At 28.5% G+C, this 19258-nt stretch overlaps 1 protein-coding gene across 2 annotated transcripts; it reads right to left on the bottom strand.

Moving 5' to 3' along the window:
- Positions 1-1910: 1910 nt before the first annotated feature.
- LOC137824072 (probable LRR receptor-like serine/threonine-protein kinase At1g06840) lies at positions 1911-10854 on the bottom strand. Of its 2 annotated transcripts, none has more exons than XM_068629515.1 (21): positions 10518-10854; positions 9937-10041; positions 9522-9672; positions 9322-9393; positions 9145-9216; positions 8610-8753; positions 8446-8517; positions 8245-8316; positions 7312-7386; positions 7125-7193; positions 6944-7012; positions 6737-6805; positions 6504-6590; positions 6315-6383; positions 5581-6089; positions 5145-5297; positions 4770-5053; positions 4276-4327; positions 3533-3792; positions 2663-2797; positions 1911-2496 (listed from the first exon to the last, which is right to left on the bottom strand). In XM_068629515.1, the coding sequence occupies exons 2-21, from the start codon at positions 10028-10030 to the stop codon at positions 2134-2136; spliced, it is 2871 nt and encodes a 956-aa protein (XP_068485616.1). In that variant the 5' UTR covers positions 10031-10041; positions 10518-10854; the 3' UTR covers positions 1911-2133. The 2 variants fall into 2 exon arrangements, with proteins under 2 accessions (XP_068485616.1, XP_068485617.1); XM_068629516.1 differs by having other exon boundaries at positions 10293-10519.
- Between the last annotated feature and the right edge of the window lie 8404 nt (positions 10855-19258).

Here is a 19258-nt window from a genome sequence, read left to right on the forward strand (position 1 = left end):
AAATATTTTTAATAGATTTATGATACTATAACTAATGAGATTTAATTTGCTACAATTGTTTTCATTAAATTATCAAATCGTATATGCAATCATTAATACCTTATATAAGGAGATGTCTAATAATTTAAAACTAAGAATTTCATAAGAAAGAAAAACAAAAAGTTTTGAAATCATTCTTGGAGATTAAATTTTTCTATCTTCATCTGTTAAATCCCAAGTGTTCTCCAACCTTATTTCTTTCTTTGTATTATGTTGTAGCATATTCATATATGGTTCATGAACTTCTGTTGAGTGGTTAAGAGTGTGTGTATTTTTAGGGTTCAAGATTTGTACTCTTAATTGTATCTTTTGTAAACTTTGTGTTTGGTTTAGTGAATTCTCAGTGGTTTTTGTTGAGGATTAGATATAACTCTTGGTGTAAGAGTGAACCAATATAAATCATATGTCTTATTTTCCCTCTCTCTCATAATTGTTTTATCTGCTATTTTCTAGTTTTCTGCCTTTATTTCAATCAGTTAAATAAACAAACAAATTGGTTTATATTTTGTGTATATGCTTGTTGTTCTTTTTATAATTGGTTAAATGAAAAAAAAATCAATAAGAAAAAATTTATTAAGTTTTCAATCTGACTCCATCTTTTGTGAAAATATTTTGAAAATTAATTCACCCCGTCTTATTTTAGGCCAATAATTCTAACAATTACATCATGCAACTACTCTACATGATACAATCCAAAATTGGGAGACTCAACCCCAACATGACTTTTTCCTTGTTTTTCTCATGATTCTTACACATCATACAAGTTTCATCGAATGTGACATCCTTGCTAGTTTCTCATAAAGATAATTTTCTTTGCCCATTCTTCCAATCCTACTTGACAATTGAAAATGCTTTTTGTTGGACTACATGTATATAGGTTACAATATGTATATGGATTGGAATACCCAAGTACTTCATATAATTTTATTTTTTATTACTAATAAAAAAAAAGAGCATAATTTGTTACCATTGGGAGTCTTTAAATTCAGAGAAGACGATGAACACATATTTATCGAATAAATGAAAATGTTTGTAGTTTCTCCCTGAAGAACTTTGATAAAAAAAACCCTTGAAAACATACACCTCACTCACTCGAAAATTGTTCAATTCGTTCTTTTTGCAAAATTTGGTTGTGATGTATCTGCAACCCTTTTATGCATTTTTAGACTTTCTTTCCTACAAAACTCAATAAATTGTTTTGATATAAACTCCAGTCCATTGTCAATTTTAAGTATTTTAAGTTTGGTTACATGTTGATTCCTAATCATGGTGTGTTGTACGTTTAGCCAATGTATCAATTGTTACTTGTAATAATAAAAATATCATTCACGAAGATTGAAATTGTTGAATACCCAGTTTATTCATAAACATTAATTTTAAGATATTTAAAATTTAGGATAACAAATAAAATTATAAAATAACTACAATTATAAAGAACAAATTCAATTACTATAAGGGACATTGGAGAATTGATTTTGTATTATTTTTTATATGTTTGTATTATTTTTAGTTGATGCAAGTATTCCAAATACCCTTTGAATTAATTAAGAGTTGTTCATAACTTATTAGATAGTAAAGTTGTTTATTAAACCCTAAATCATCAATCCCTTAGGTAATTTTAAAAATTCAATAGAATGGTTAAAAGCAATAATAAGCTCAAATGAAAACTATTTAAGTGTGCCCAATTTCTCATTTATGAAAAAAATTCATTTGTTCTATCTCTAATCACAAACAATTTCCAATTTTTTAATTGAAACGCACCTAGGTGAAGAACATAGTGAAGAAAAATAGGTGAAAGCTAGAAGAAAAATAGGTGAAAGGTCGATGGAAGCGTACACAAGACAAAGTTGTAGAGAAAAAAAAAATCAAAATGCATAAAACTGTAGTCGTTGTTGTAGTTGTATCATTCTCTTTTTCTTTTCACTACCAATTGTATAGCATTCGGTTACAGTTACAAGTATAAAATTTACAAGGTCCCAAATGGGAAGTGCAGATAAGTAACTTCCTACTTTTACCATCTATCAAAATCATGGTACAAAAAATATTATAATTACATTTTTCAGAATATGTGAAGGAGAATGGCACAGTACAGCATCAGCGAGGAACAATGGTGGGAATGACATCACTCACAAGATCGCTTCCTGACACATATGAGGACATGTTTTGCTCCTCCCTTATTACATGAGATCCTGTTGTTGATGCTGATGATGAGGGTGGTGCTATGTTGCCAGAACTGTCTAAGCTAACATCTGAGAAAATAGTTTCAGCTTCGGGCAACATTGCAATGATATCTTCCAGTGTCCTCACCACATCTACCATTGATGGTCTTTCCTCTGGATTGTCTTGGCAACAACTGAGGGCCAGAGTTAAGAATTTGTCCAAGCATTCAGATGTGTACAACCCAATTGTGCTGTCTATGATGGAATATACTGTGCCAGATTGAAGAGCCATGTTAACCTGCCATAAAATTGTGTATGGTTTGTGAATAAATCAGATATATGAGAATTCAAATGTGCAGGCAGAAGAATAAAATTGTATGATTAGTTTACTATTCAGTGTTTTTGATGATTTAATGATCAGATATGAGACAGAAAAGTGGTGGAGTGATGAAAAAGAAAGGTACCTCGCGGACAATGTTTTTCCCATGAGATATTGGTTGCATGCCTGTTAAAAGCTCTAGATACACAATTCCCAGGCTATAGACATCACATTTGTCTGTCAGTTTATGAGTCAACAAATATTCTGGGTCCAGGTAACCCTGCAGCCAAATTACAAAGTAATCATTATATTCTGACTCTATTGCTTTTCAGTGCTACAGAAAAAATGTACAAAAATAATGAACCACCAACAATATGAAATGATAACAACATTGCAGTATCTAAAAATGAAGACTAATAAGTGCCTAAGGACATGGTTAAGAAAATAGAAATATAAATCTTTTATTCAAGAAAACCATTTATTATAAATAATATAAAAGTGATTTAATACCTTTTTAAGGGCTTATTTGAAAACAAAAAATAGATGTATGTAGCTCCCTTGGTGCTACTTTATAAATAGAATTGCTGTTTCACCTCAGTAATTCATATCGATCTTTATTTCAAACTTTCATTTCTAATAGGAGAACAATACCAAAAGTATATAAGAAACTATATCAAGGTTATACTATACTTACTGCTCCTTGATCAGCAAGACCAAACAACTAAAAGGAAAATGACAGTGGCACAAGGTTAATGACACTGTGTCTAGCTGAAGCTAATCAGGAAAAGGTGGTCTAAGAACTATGAAGAGGCTCACAAAAAAGCTTACAACAATTAGGGTGTGAGGAATGTTACAAGGGTAAGATATGACAAGCCTGAAAAACTTTCATAATTATATTGCCAAATTTGAGTAAAAGGTATTGGTTGAATAATCCATGCAATCAGAAACTTCAATATAACTTCAGATCTTAAATATAAGAATTGGAATTATTCCTTAATTCTTTTGACAAACTTACTGGAGTTCCTCTCACAACTGTTGACACATATTTAGGAGCAGTTCCTTCTTCATCTAAGTCTGGTACAAGCCGTGACAGTCCAAAATCGGCCACTTTAGCTGTGAACTTGGAGTCCAGAAGAATGTTACTGGCTTTAATATCTCTGTGGAATATAGGAGGGTTAGCCTCTGTATGCAGATACAGTATGCCTTTGGCTGCTCCCATTGCAATTCTCAACCTCATACTAAAATTTAGGCTGCCCCTGGTTTTTCTTCTTCTACCTGCCACACCACAGTATCCATTAACTTATAACATATCTTTATTACCTCATTGAGAACTTCAACAATCTCATATTACAGTACTGTATTAACATTGCTTTTCCTTTCTTTCATGAAATTTTCTTCCTTTTTAACTTCTAATTTGTTCTCTACTTACAAGGATGAAAATGAAAAAACAGTGATGAATTATACCAAGTACTTCCATCATGATCATGATTTCTTTAAATTAAGATGACAGCCTCCACAACAGAGTATTCATGGAGAATGAATTTATAACTTTTTGAAGGAGATTTCCTCAATAATTCAGCAGAAGCGTATCAACCATAAAAAAATCTCACCAAAAGCTATTAAACTTGCCATACAAATCCTAAACGTTTACCAAGAGATATTCTAAATTTGCATATAAAATACTTTTATAACTGAAGTCCAAAACTGGAAAGCAGAAAACATGTACGAGGAAAACAGTTATTATGCACAAGTTCATACCAGAAATCCAGTCCCTTAGAGTGCCATTGGGCATGAAATCATAAACCAGTATCTGAGTCAACAGAAAGAATATATATGAGAATACTATTGAAGCCAGTGTCAAGTGCAAAGCTAATATGGCAAAATTTATCGTACTCAGATTATATTTGTGTTCCAAAGATAACCTTTCTTGAATATATTAAAAACCATATACAAAATCAAGAAAAGAACTACGATTTCAAATTGGAATAACATATATATCTAGTGACAGATTCAACACAAGAAATCTGCTAGCATTCAATTTGTTTGCTCCTTATTAGTGTTAAGCCCATCTTACATGTGAGCTTAACACAGCAAACAAATCAAACCAGATCAACAAAAAGAACCAACATAAGAAAAGGATAAAATGAACTAAAGAAGACAAACAAACAAATATTATACCATGTTATTGTTTAATCGTTATTCAGATTCATGCAGAACAAATTCTTTTCTCATTTACACTATAAGCTAGATACCTGCTCCCCTTCTTCGTTACAGTATCCAATCAGCGAGACAAGATTTCGATGGTGTAACCTTGACAAAAGCTCAATCTCAGTCAAGAACTCCCTTTCTCCTTGTAAGGAACTTGCTTCTGCTCGCTTAACGGCCACAAAGCTTTCATCAGATAAAATGCCTTTATAGACATTCCCATAACCTCCTTGACCAACTCTAGTCGAGATATTAAATTTGTTAGTAGCAACAGCCAGTTCTTTGTAAGTAAATGCTTTCATGTCATCTATTTTGATAGATATACTAGTAGCTGCAAAATAAATAAGCATTTTAAACCTCTTGCTTAAAAACTAATCCAAAATGATATAATCAGCAGAAAGCTTTAGAATTCTCGCACATACGTTTCCTGGAAACCTTCTTCTGGTATTTCATCTTTCTTCTAGTAATCAGGAGAATGATTATTGCAGATATTGCTAAAGCACAAGCAGCAGCTGCTATTACAACAGCAACTTTTATGCCAACACTAACTTTTTCCTTCTCCGAATGAATAATTACTATAACAATAAAATGAAAGTTAAATTAGAGAAACTCGGCAGATGTACCCAATTTGAGTTGCCAAAAATTAACATCAGTTATGAGATGTACCCTTTGCAGTCAGCATATTAAATTGACAATCACTTCTACCAGCAGAAAATAATATTTCTTGTAGAATTGTTGTGTTAAACAGTATACACATTTGGTGGGATGCAATGATAATAATATGGCCAAGTTCATGAATTTATTATGCATTTTATTCTATAACAAAAAGTTATAACATGTTGAGTTTAAGAAACTTACAATTTTCATAAGGTCCAAGAAGAGTGAAGTTCAGGAGTTCATATGGTCCAAAAAAATCAGTGCGAGGAAATCGCCATGATGTGAATATGCTGCTAATGCGAAGGACCTCACTTACGTTGAACACATTAGAACGGGAATCATTATAGGAAGGGAAGAGTTTCAGATACATTCTAAGACGAGGTCCCTTTTCCCAGGCAACCGAATCTACTGATAGTTGGTAGAGGTGTAACTTTAAGGAGTCAGTTATGTAGTGTTCAAATCTAGATCTATAGGGATCAAAGTAAGAAAAACTTGGACTTTTCAGCCTGTATCCAATTCTCAGAGGTGCCGCACAAAAGCAAGGAACTGGGGAAGAAGGGGCGTATTCATAAAACTCATTCACTGGACAAGATTGAACAGGACAGAGAGTAGAGTTTGTTAAGTCTTGGGCTGCCTTATCTCCTTCAGGTCCACAATATTGACCAACATTTTGTGTGTTAGAATTCTTGCATATAGGATTACCAGAAAGCCTTCAAGTAAAAGAGAAAGAAATGATAAGAAATGTATGCCACAGAAAGGAAAAGCCTAGCTTTGACACTGTTTTTCGTAGTAAAAATGAATCATAGAATAAAAATTAAGCAGAAATGTACGTATGAAATATCATGATCATGATATGAGCCAGAGCCAAAGAGAGAGAGAGATAATCAGATAATGTGTTTACATTCCATGTAACCAAACATATGTAACAAGAATACCTCAAGGTAACATTTGCCGAGGGGTTCAGACTTCCCAAAACATCCTCAAACGAGTTGTTATGGAGATCACTGAAAGGATAAGACAAACAAATAAGTTCACATTGAAAAGAACGCAATCAATATACTAGTCTGAAGCAAAAAAGTCAACATTCCTTGAGACTGAAGTAGTAATCCAGATAAAGAAGTTACATTAGAAGTTTATCCTTCACACTGAAGGACATATTCTGCCATATGCTAGCAGGGATGGACCCCGACAGTAAATTGTTTGCAAGTGACCTGTGTTTGGCAATGAAAACAAAAAATCAACCCAAGTGAAAAGAATTGAACTTGTATAAAAGTCTGTCTAGATTTTGGAAGACTTCTTCATGTTGTTATGTAACAATTGGATAAATATTATGTGAAATAAATGTTGATATTCTCACAATTTTTGAAGATGAGGATAAGAGTAGCTTCGAGGAATAGATCCGTTGAGATGATTATTGGACAAATCACTGCAATTGTGTAATAATTAGCACATCTCTCAATTTTATTTTACCTTGCATTAAGTTAAATAAACATTGTGAAATACATTAGGAAATCAAGAGCATTATAAATACAAAGTACATAGAAAAGTTGGGCTGTTTACATACATAGTATTCATATTGTCTGCCAGTTTATTTGACGGTAAGTGTCCGGTGAACTGATTCCAGCTAAGATCTCTAGAAAACATGAACCAGTCACAAATGAGCTGGTAGCCAAAATAAGAAAAAAATGATTTCAGAATCATTGGGCACAATATAAAGCAAGGCCACTAGATATCATCAAACATACAAATAGGCAAGATTGGGTATTGAACTGAAATCAGGAACAGCTCCTTGCAGACTGCAGTTTCTTAGACTTCTGTTAAATCAAAGGGGAAACATTAGCTAAAATAATCAGTCATTTAATATCTGTAACATCCTACTAGTAAAAAAAATAAAAAATAAAAGGAAAAGTGGCTATTGCTAAAAATACTTACAATTTCACTAGCCTGGTTAAGTTTGCATAGGTAGAAGGAATTCCATTCCCGCTGAAGTTGTTGTTATCAAGTTGGCTGCAAGGGAAACAAGTAAATATGAAAATCAGAGACTGTATCTAAAACCCTTTTTCTGGCCAAGGTAAAGTATACATGAGGACATATATATGCAAAATGTACAACAGAGAATTAATTTCAGAGATAATGACGATAAGTGAAAGGAATATGCTTTCCAAAAAGTAAAGGAAGAGATCATTAAAGAAAAAATAATCATTTACAAGACCATTATAGGTCAATGAGCTAAAACAACAGAAACTATTATTGGAGGGAGTCCACATGCAGAACCAAATTACCTTGGGGATTATGAAGTGTATGAGAAAGATAACATAAGTTAATGATAAATTACTAGTTGCTTAAATATAAGTGCGACCAAGCATAAACTCAATTATACTTAGCACCCTTTTAAGAAGCAAATAAAAAACAGGGATCCGTGCTAAACACCAGCTATAACTATGAGATTAACATTATCAGCCTACATTTCTACAAGTTTTTTAACTTAAGTGCATTTGCAAGTGTCATGAACTTGTGGCAACAATAAGGAAACTCCTTTCTCCTATACTCTGAAATCAGCCTAAAGTCCTTCAGAAAAGGATACAATATTATACTTTTTTTTTCATTTAATCCTCCATGGATCATCCAGAACTCTATACTCCTATATTATTATAACCTCCATAATAAACATGTATACCTATATGTTCATGAATCATTTGTTTAAATATCATGAGAAATCTGGCTTATCATAGCAGAGCCTGATTTAAACATTTCACTAATCCTCTACCACAATTTAACCACAGCGTATCAATTGCAGTGATATATAAAAATATAAAATGAAGCTAATAAATGAAACAAATCTAAAAGTTGGGAAGGAGAACATACAGTATTGCCAATCCATTTAACATGGAGTATTCTGGTGGAAGATTGCCAGATAAGTTATTGTTGTCCACAAGCCTGTAAAGTCATTCCAACAAGAAAACTCAGTACAAACTTGTAAAAAGGGTCAATCCGGAGATGCACCCAAAGATGCAATTGAGGATTGAAAACACTGTAAATGTAAAAAAAAATTACTTCAATACTCACAAATGCATCAGATTTGACAGCTTTGAAAGTGTGGATGGAAGTTGACCACTAAATGAGTTGTTGTTCAGGTGACTGAAAATATACGAAACGAGAAGGATAAATTACATGTAAGAAATCAACCTCCAATCTGAGTTGATCGTTATTTGGCTAAGAGATCCACTCACAGGTGTTTAACATTAATCATGTTGGCAAGTGACTCTGGTATAGAACCAGACAATTGGTTTTCGTCTACTTGGAATCTATTTATATTTAGAAGGTTGCCAAGCTCGTCTGGTAAACTCCCAGATAACATATTGCCATTCAGGAGCCTGCATAGAAAATACATCAGAATGACTCTTCCTGTTATAGCAGAAAAGAAAAACCATACATATGTTGGAAACAGTATTTGCTCTGTTGTATGGTTGCATCATAAACTTTCATTAGTTGCAGCATTAATGTTCCTTGTATTGTATATTTCAGACAATTAGACTCCTGAACTGAACTTCAAACTTAAGTTATAAAGACATACAATATGTTTATTTATAACAAATAAGGCTAAGCAAAAGTCCAAATTTATTTCCCAATAATACATGGATGACCAATTAAGATCCACCCTTTGAAAGAAATACACAATATCAAGCAGGACAAACAAGGCCACCTTAAAATAAAAACTTGACGAGGATCAAACTAATAATCCATCTTCTTTGTTAAAGTTCTTACAAGAGTTTCAATGTTTTGATATTTCCAATCTCCTTTGGTATCGGTCCTGTCAGATTGTTCCACATGAAATCCCTTCAAGCATAAAACAATGAAAATATTAGCATGCCATAAATATTATCACTGTTTCTTCTGATATATAATTTGTTTCTAGAGAACAAAAAAAATTACGCAACTCACATTATCTCAAGATGGGATAGCTGACCAAGCTGAGGTGATAGACTTCCCGAAAGATTCATTGTCATTAAGTAGCTTCAGTAAAATAAGATAACACAAAACAATCAAAATTTAGCAACCCCTCGAATGTAAATTTACTGTATCTAAATAATAACATTAAAATTAAGAACAAAAGGAAAATAGAAGGAAAAAAAAAATCATACATCTCACGAATATGGAAATACCCATCCTCTCCCTTCTTATCAAAACACCAAACTCCAGTCCAGTTTCTTGCACATGGATCTCCTTTATTCCAGTTCTTAAGATTGTTCTTAGGATCAATCAAACTTTTCTTGATGTCTATCAGCGCATTAACTGCAAATAGGAAAAAATATAGGTCGATCATTAAGGTTAAAATTTCAAAAGAGGAAAGTGAAATGGTATACACTCAGAACACTTTCTTTATAGCCTAATCGTGTTACAAAAATAAGAAATTCATTTCTATCAGAAGGGGGGAAAAGGGTAACATAGACTGAAATTTCTAAGCGATCTCTCTTGTATAGTGTCTAAAATCACAAGCCAGAAAGAACAAAGTGAAAAAGAAATTTTCAAAAATTTGAAGGTGTAAAGCATATTCACCTTCTGAAGGGTCTGTTCGTTGTGATGCTGCTATGAAGGTGATAAGACAAAACGAAACAGCCAAGGCATATCCATGAATTCTCTGAGCAGGCATCACAGTATATCCTGAAAAGCAACCAAATGGAAGAGATGATGAATAAAGGGGGTATTGAAATTGAAACATTGCAAGGAATAAGATTCATTCACAACACACATTCAGAACATAAAATGATTACTTTATTGTTGTAAAATCTCACAAAAACAAGATAAAGTTAGAACTTCAAAAATACTGGAAGTTGAAAACCTGTCATGTATGTATGTCATTTTCCCAAGAAACATCAATGAAATGCAAAGATAGAAAAATAAAAGCATCATACAATAGCTTAGGCTGATTTCTCTGGTTGGAAAGTGGGAGGAAGTTCAAAGTTGGCAAACTTGTGAGACTTAACTTTCCCAAATAATTAAAACACAAAACTACAACATTGATCAAGCTTATGGCTGCTAGAGAATCATATACCACAACAGTCAATTATTGCAGTGAATTCCTTATCCAAAACTTAAAAAAATGAATGACAGAGAGAAAGAGAGAAAAAGAATCTCACTTGAGAAGGTGGGGTGTTTGAAATGTCAAAACTTGCAAGAGTGAATAGGTTTGAAATCTGAAAAGTGAAGTGAAAGGCTTTCAACAATGAATGAAAATCTGAAGTCAAAAAGAGAGATCCCGTGGGGAACTTATTAGCTAGATCATTCTGTCACCGTGAGATAATAATGATAATACTCAATCATTCATTGAAAACTTAATTTTGTGCTTTCATGTTTCATGAATTTGCTTATTAAATTAAGGTGAAAAAACATCTGCATCAGTTTCTGAGATGGCACTGTCGTCGTGGTTGGTGCATCCACTGTCCAATAGTCAAACACACCAAAGCGGAACACGCTAATATCATATCATATTCATATATTCATATAATAATCAAACACTTTGCATCTTTTTTTATTCCAAAATATTATGGCTGCCAACTCCTCCACCACCTTTTCAAAAACATCACAATAATATTTTATATCAACAATTACTCTCAACATAACATGTTTCATATGTAATATCTTTCACTTCTTTTTTAGCAGGATCGAAATATAGGCTTTGTTTCATATTTAATTCATTCAGTAAAAAACATTCACTGTTAATGTTTCTCGTACATATATTTCAATGTTAAGAAAAACTGGGTTAACACTGAGAGCAATAGTATATGGTCAACGTAAGAGATTTTACACTGTTAACTAATTCAAAATACTATGATTATACATAACAATTTATATAATAATCATAAGAGTTTGTTATTAAATATGAAGTAATTATTATAAAATTTAATACTATTATGGTAGTATTTATATAATACATATTTTATTCTTTCCATTGTATTGACTTTTGTACTTTTGTATCTATTAAATATAATGTATTCATTAAATAAAAAGTAATTATAAGTGTTATTATAGAATTTAATGATATAAAATAAATATTCAAAAGTAAAAAAATTGCAAGATTATTATCTTAACATATTCGAGTATTTAAAATTGCAAGATTAAAAGTGTTCCATTTTAAGTCATTAAAACATACAAATTCCATATGATTGTTTCAGTTGAATATTTAATATATATGATTATATTATTTAGTCCAATGGAAACAACTAAAATAAAATCTAAACATATAAAAAAATAAAGATGTTTATTTATTATTTTAATTACCTCTTGTAACATATTATTTTGTAGATTTATCAATTCACGTGATAATACGTAATCATACTAAAATTAAAAAATATAAGGAGAAATTAATTATTTAATTAAATATATAATAATCAATATTTAAATAAATACATGTTAAGCATACCAATGGTTATACACCTCATCAACAAAAGATATAAAATGATTAAATATTAAATTTAAATTCAAAGGCTAACATGTATTACAAATGGTTTGTTTGAAAATATATCTTATTTGGTAAATATAATCTAACAACCTCTTATAACATATAATTTCTTATATATTGCATTGAGTATCAATGATTTTTTACTCTCAACTATGTAATGATTAATCTTCATCAGTTTTCATGATATCATGTGAAACATTTGCATTTGTCTATGTAACTTAATATACTTTAAAACCTGAATATTGCATCAAATTCTTTAATTAACAATCCAATCCAAGAAAATCATGAAATACAAACTAATTTTTAGAAACAAAAAATAATTAGTTGTTATACTGATTAAATTAGAGACCATTTTAAAGACTAAAATAATTTTGGTTTCTAAATTAGTTTCTATTATTGTTAAATGTTTTCTAAATTGGTATCTAATTAGCAACCAAGATTTTTGCTACCAAATTTATAAACTAAATAATTGGTAGTTATAACCTTGGTAGCTAATTATATATCAATTTAAAAACCATTTAACAATAATAGAAACTAATTTAGAAACCATTTTTTTTTAGTTTCTAAAATAGTATCTAATTTACTTACTATAACAACTAATTATTTTTTTTTATAAAATTGGTTTATATTTCATGTAGTGTAAATACTCACACCACACATCAACAACTCACTAGTACCTGCTATGCGTATGTGTGTTCATCACACTAATATCATTTTAATTATTACTTAAACATCATTCATCATTTATTGAATAATAAATTCATCAACCACATTATGTGACTTCATAGTTTAATTATCAATAAACATACATCATATCAAATAAAACAATTAATATTCAATTGGAAATAGCCAAACACGGATAAATAATTGGTAAATTACTAAATTGTACACAAATAGGAAAATGTCACTTGAGTTGTGAGATCATTGCTTGGGCAAAAATTTAAATTTTGTCATTCTTGGATGATGTAACACATAGTTTGAGTGTCATATCAACAGTTGAATGATATATCGAGGAGACATGACAAACTAATTTTTAGTGTCCAACCTTCTGATGGAGAGAGAATCAACATTGATTCTCTTGTCACTCGAGCACCAAACCAACACTTGAGTAACCTGACTTAATGCAACTGACTTGGTGCAACCATCAACTAAGTTCTAGAATCTATTGTAAAACTTGGTCTTATAATCACTTGAGCAGTAACACATATCTTAAGCCATTAGTGATCTTGATGAGAGAATTAATGCAATGTCTGTATTGCTCAATCCTTTGCAAGAAAGTATATTGCTTGAGCGATCACATGGACACTAGAGTGATCACAACATGATGAACAAATTAAATCTATTCATCTTAACCCTTCTAATATGTTTCTAACACCTAATTTTACATTTTTATCCTTTAACTAGTCAATATATCATCCCAATCCAAATATGATTATACTATATCTAATACAAGTTTAATCATTCACAACAACACAAGTACTTTCACAAATTACTAGAAATCAAACTTAATAAATAATATACACCAATCCAAATAAAAAGTTATAAATCACAATAATTAAATTATAAGCAACAAGGAATTTTGGATTAGATCCCTTACATAACATCTATTTGCTTCCCAAGCAACAACAGTTTAAAAGAACTAAAAATACATCAAAACTAAAATCAAAATACTAGAATACACAACCTAATTGGATAAAATATTGGTAAGGAACTAAACAAACTAAGGGAATAACATCCTTATATTGATGGACTTTACAAAACCTTATGAAAATTATAGATATAACTAAAAAAAAAAGTAGAAATATTTAAAATAAAAAATAAATTCATTCTAAATTAAATTTTGAACAAATATAATTGATCTAGATGCAAGAACCTCCAAGAAGAAGAGTTTTTTAAAAAATAAATTCAAAAAGTTAGAGAGAATATAAAAAAATGTGTTTAGATGAGAATTTTTTAAAAATGAATAATTAAATGATTAAAAATTTAGTTTATATTCTTAAACTTAACTTAGAATTTTAATATTTATCTTTTTAAATTATCCTTTCTATATGAGAAAAATTGATTCCTACAAAAGTCAAGTCTAATGTCTAATTTAAAATTTGACTTGGTAACTTATTTACATGTTGTAATATGAAATGAATTTTTACATAGGCTAATATGTCAAGATAAACTTCAAAAAAAGGTTAAACTAGAAAGAAAGAAAAAAACTCTAATAAACCAATACACTAAGTCAAACTTTAATTTTTCATAAGCCATCGTGATAGTCTAAGCAAGATCTAGAATGTACAATAATATATATATATATATATATATAAAATTTTTGCTATGTCACTCCTATTGCATATAATATTATAAATATACAAATCACATTAAAATGAATTTAAATAAGTGTATATTCGTTGTATATATATGATGGGTTTTTTTTAGTATTTTATAAAAAAAATTATACTATCTAATAAATTAAAAAAAGTACCCAAATAAAATATTTATTTGTATTTATTTTGGTTTAGGTTTCCTGAAATATTTTTTATATTTTTTTTTGTCTTTTAGTTTTGTTATCATAATACCTATCCCAAAATCTTTATATTTGAATTATATATTTTTTGGTATTAAAATATACCTATCCCAAAAAGTATTACATCCAATAATAACACTCTGATTTTTTGTGTTAATTGTGATTCACTTTTTTTTTATGAAGTGATTTGCCTAATTAAAAGAACAAATTTCATTCACCCTTAAATTTAGTTTAACTATATTCAACATTTCTGGCATTATTTTAAGATTTAATTATCTTTTCAGATACCCATTCAAAAATTGGAATTATATTGACCTTTCTTTAAAGGCAAGTCTTTGAACTAAGATCAATGTTAATTAAGTGTAACTAAATACAATTTAAAACAAAGCCAACATAAAAACATTTAAAAAGTACGAAATAATTTTCTCTTTATTGAAGAAAATCATCAAAATCAACTAATATTTAAAGACTAAAATAATTAATTGTAATAATAATTAAATTAGACACTATTTTAGAAATTAAAAAAAATATTTCTAAATTAATTTATATTATTATTAAATAATTTTTAAATTAATAACAATAATAAAAATTAATTTAAAAATTAAAATTTTATTTAATTTTAATCATGGTCTAATTTAATATATAACAATTAATTATTTTTTATTTTTAAAATTAATTTTTATTTTATGATTTTGTCCATAATCTCTAATTTAGTATATAACAATTAATTATTTTTTATTTTAAAAATTAATTTTTATTTTATAATTTTGTAATTAATTATTTTTTATTTTAAAAATTAATTTTTATTTTATGATTTTGTTGTAATGTATTAAACTAACATTGTTTTTCTCCCCACTCGTTAGGTGTGTAATTGCTTCCACCAATTAATTAATTAATTGAAAATTGTTCCTACCAAATAACATTATTAAAACTGAAAATAAATTATCATTAAATTTCAACTGTCATATCAAATCATACCAAGCTGCAATATATTTGTTGTCTAAAAATAGTAACCTCTTCTGTTTCCTTTCTAAGTACCGATTTTTTTCTTTTATTTATTTATTATTTTTAAAGTTTAAAATGACCTTAATTTTTTAATTATACCTTCGTTTTCAAATTGTTTTTAATTATTTTACATTTATTTATGATACAAAAATGTAAAATGAAAAGTTCCTATAATTATCGTATTATTTCTTTCAGATTTTTCATAAAAATATTAAAATAAAAAAGAGAGTTACTTTTTACTATTTCAGACTTGGAGATAGGTCCTGAAATCATCTTTGAAACTTTTATGGATGTAGCACACTTTCTCAAATCTTCCAACTTGGACAAAAATTTTGACCATAGTTTTTTGCTTTACGTAAAATCAAAGTGAGACCAACCATATACTTATTTAATTTTATTATTTAAGTATGCAAAATATTAATATAATATGTTTACAAATTAGGTCAACTCAATCTTTTAATTCTGTAGTATTAATTTAGTTAAGTTTAAATTAAGCGAAATGATTCTAACAATATTATTCTAGATGGACAAGGAACAACAACCAACTCTTCTTTTGAATCTTCATAAAAAATTCATTAATTTTATTTATAAATGTTGTTTATTACGAAAGAGAATAAAAAGAAGGAATGAAAACAACTAAATAATATAAATGTGTGAAAAAAAAGAAAAAAAAATACTAATTATAATGAAAACATGATGATATCATTTACTATCCAACTCTCTTGGGTTAACCCTTAATTAAGTAGTGATTTTGTTTAAAAAATGTGAATTATATATTGTTAAAGACTTTTATGTTGTTTAAGAATTCTATTTTATGATTATTAAAAAGTTCAAGAATTAGTAAAAAAAATTATTTAGTTTTATTGAAATTTATTTTTATAAGAAGAGGATTTTGTATGAAATTTGTCTTTTAATCAAAACACTTTTAAAACTTACCAAGAGGTGAATGGAGTTATTCTTGCTTTGTTTACTAAATGAGTTAAAGAAAATCACAATGACTCATTCATTTTAAGAGCTCTAATTGGAATACTTACACAAATCTTCAAACTTGCTCCAATGGATTAAAATCACTAAACCACACTTAATAAATAAGTAGGGGTATTTTTGTCTTTTCACAAATTATAGACAAATTTACTCATATACTCACCTCTGGTTCTAACTCTAATTATTAGATTATAGAAAATTCTTATTTGTTAGTCTTTATAATAATAATTTATTACTTTTAACAAACAAATCACTATTTTAATTTACATAATTCACAAATGATTCGATTCATCGTTACAGAGAAACAATGGTCACATAAAAAAAATATCAATTCAATGCTGCTATTTTTTTGGACAGTTTATTACTACTTGTACTAATCAACTTTCTTTTATTTATTTTACTATCATTATTGTTATTGCAAAACCCCTACTTATCCTATGTTGATATGTTTGTACTTAACATGCTAATTGTATATACTGTTGTGATCCAAGTGTGGTTTACTTTAATTTTTGCTTAAAATTATATTTAAACTAAATATAAAAATTATATATGATTTAGTTTCGTTTGATTTGAATATAAAAGAACCTGAATAAAATTAAACTAACTTTTAAAGTTTGGTTTAGATCATTTTTACGGTTTTACTATATATATATATAATCTTATATCTTTTATGTAGAATGTTATATCATGAATAGTTTCATTATTTACTTCCCTATAATTATAATTAAATATTAGTTATCTTTAATATTCTTTATAATATTAAATAATTTGTTTGTATATTAATATTTTTTTCTTTTTTTTCCATAAAGAAACTAAAATAAAATATTATAAGTATAAAGAGTTTTTATGCTTTTACAATAAAGGAAAAAAAACATGTTTATGTTGTATTTTAATATATAACTCTAAATTAACCATAAACATCAAAATCAGTCATTATGCCTTGTTTACTCCCAGTAACTTTTTATATAAGCATTAATTAAATTAAGTATATTAGGTTTTCTTTAAATATATATATATATATATATTCTTTAGTATATGATTAAAATAATATATCATATAATAATATTTAAACAATTGATTCAGTTATATATTAAATCAGTTTTAAAGTATTAAACTGCAAACTAAATCGAACGAGTTAGTTCTAAAAAATAAATTCAAATCAATCTAAAATCTTTTTTTTTAATTGATATCAAATTATTTTTATTAGGTTTGGCAATACGGGTTAGTCCGACTCCGCATAGAATTTGTGGACTGATTTTTCTAGCCCACACTGCATAAGGGTTTGCCCGCGGACCTACGGACCAGTCCGCATAAAAAATATTTTAAAAAAAATAATTAAAATTTTTGATTTTTTTATTTAGATACATTAGGTAAATGGTCTCATAATATTATTTTCATGAGACATGCATAGTAAGATGTTATTAAAATTTTCGAAATGTGAAATACGAGGCTATATAAAAAAAAATATTGAAATGCAAAAAAAAATTAAACATTTTAAAATTATGCGGGCCAACTCGCCCCGTGCGGATTGCGAGTTATGTAGAACGGGCCTAAACAGATTCACGAATTGAAATAAATAACTCACTCCGCATTGTTTTTAGCAGGCCGCGAATCGACCATATGACCCGCCACACTTTTTCATCCATTTCTTTATCAAATTTCAATTTAAAACCCATACTCTTACATTTATGACTACATTAATAAACTTACGACATTTCTTTTTGAGTAAATAAATTAGGTAGATATATATTAAAATATAATCTAAAATAATAAAATGCTCAATCACACAAATTAAATATTAAATTGTCGTAATACAGTGACACTTACAAATATGGATAGAATATAACCTACGAACTTCTCTGCCAAAATTCACAATGGCCATTCTTAACTTCGCAAACGTGGGAACTTAGTTTATTGTCAAAGTTGTCATCATATTTATTATTTTTATTTATATTTCTTTTCACTATATTGAAGGTCCACGAGTTACACATCAGAATCCCATTTTAAGGGAGTTGACAAAATAATAATAATAAATAATACATTTATTCTATTACAAATTGAATATATATATATATATATATTTATATATATATATATTTATATATATATTATATATATATTATATTATAATATTATAGAGGACGTGATACTAATATTTAGAATAAACATATGATAAATTATGAACACTCTTATCAACTTCATTTCTAATACTTAAAAGCCAAATATATATTTGTTTATTAATTAGTGGAGTGCTTTATTACCGACAATGATAAAGGGTGTAAAAATTAACAATAAAAAAAAGAGTAAATTTCGCATGTGATAATTATAAGTGTACGATTAACTAATTTTGTACTTTCTTCCCACTTGCAAATTTCTGTAACCGGCGAAGACTTCTCATCAAATTTCGTATCAGTGGGAGAAAGCATCTTCTTGTGTTCAAACTCATGATAACTTCCTTGTCACATCACCACATTCTTAAAACACACAATTGTGTGTTAATTATAGTAACTATAGTTGTCTCATAAAATAATTATATAATTATTGTTGTTGATATATATGGTTAGGAGAATCATGAACTTAATGATGTTATGAAATCATTCAATAGCACAATAGTAAAATAAAATAATCATATTTACATAGGTGAGAACATTTGACTTTCATCTATGTTCGTATTTTTCTTTCTAACTAGCTATGAAATTCGGACACTTCTCTTAAATGGTGTGTCGGTGTCGGATACTCATATCGGATACTGACACTCATATGACACTTGTAGAATACGTATCTATGGAGTGTTCAATTCAAAAAATATTTGTTAGATTTCTAACAATTCTAGTACGTTTCTAACACAATTTTAAAAAGGAAAAATACATTAATTTTCTAAAAACTCAAACTTATTGTATAAATTTTTATTATGA

This window comes from Phaseolus vulgaris, chromosome 8 (assembly GCF_000499845.2).
Source record: "Phaseolus vulgaris cultivar G19833 chromosome 8, P. vulgaris v2.0, whole genome shotgun sequence".
Taxonomy (NCBI): Eukaryota; Viridiplantae; Streptophyta; class Magnoliopsida; order Fabales; family Fabaceae; genus Phaseolus; species Phaseolus vulgaris.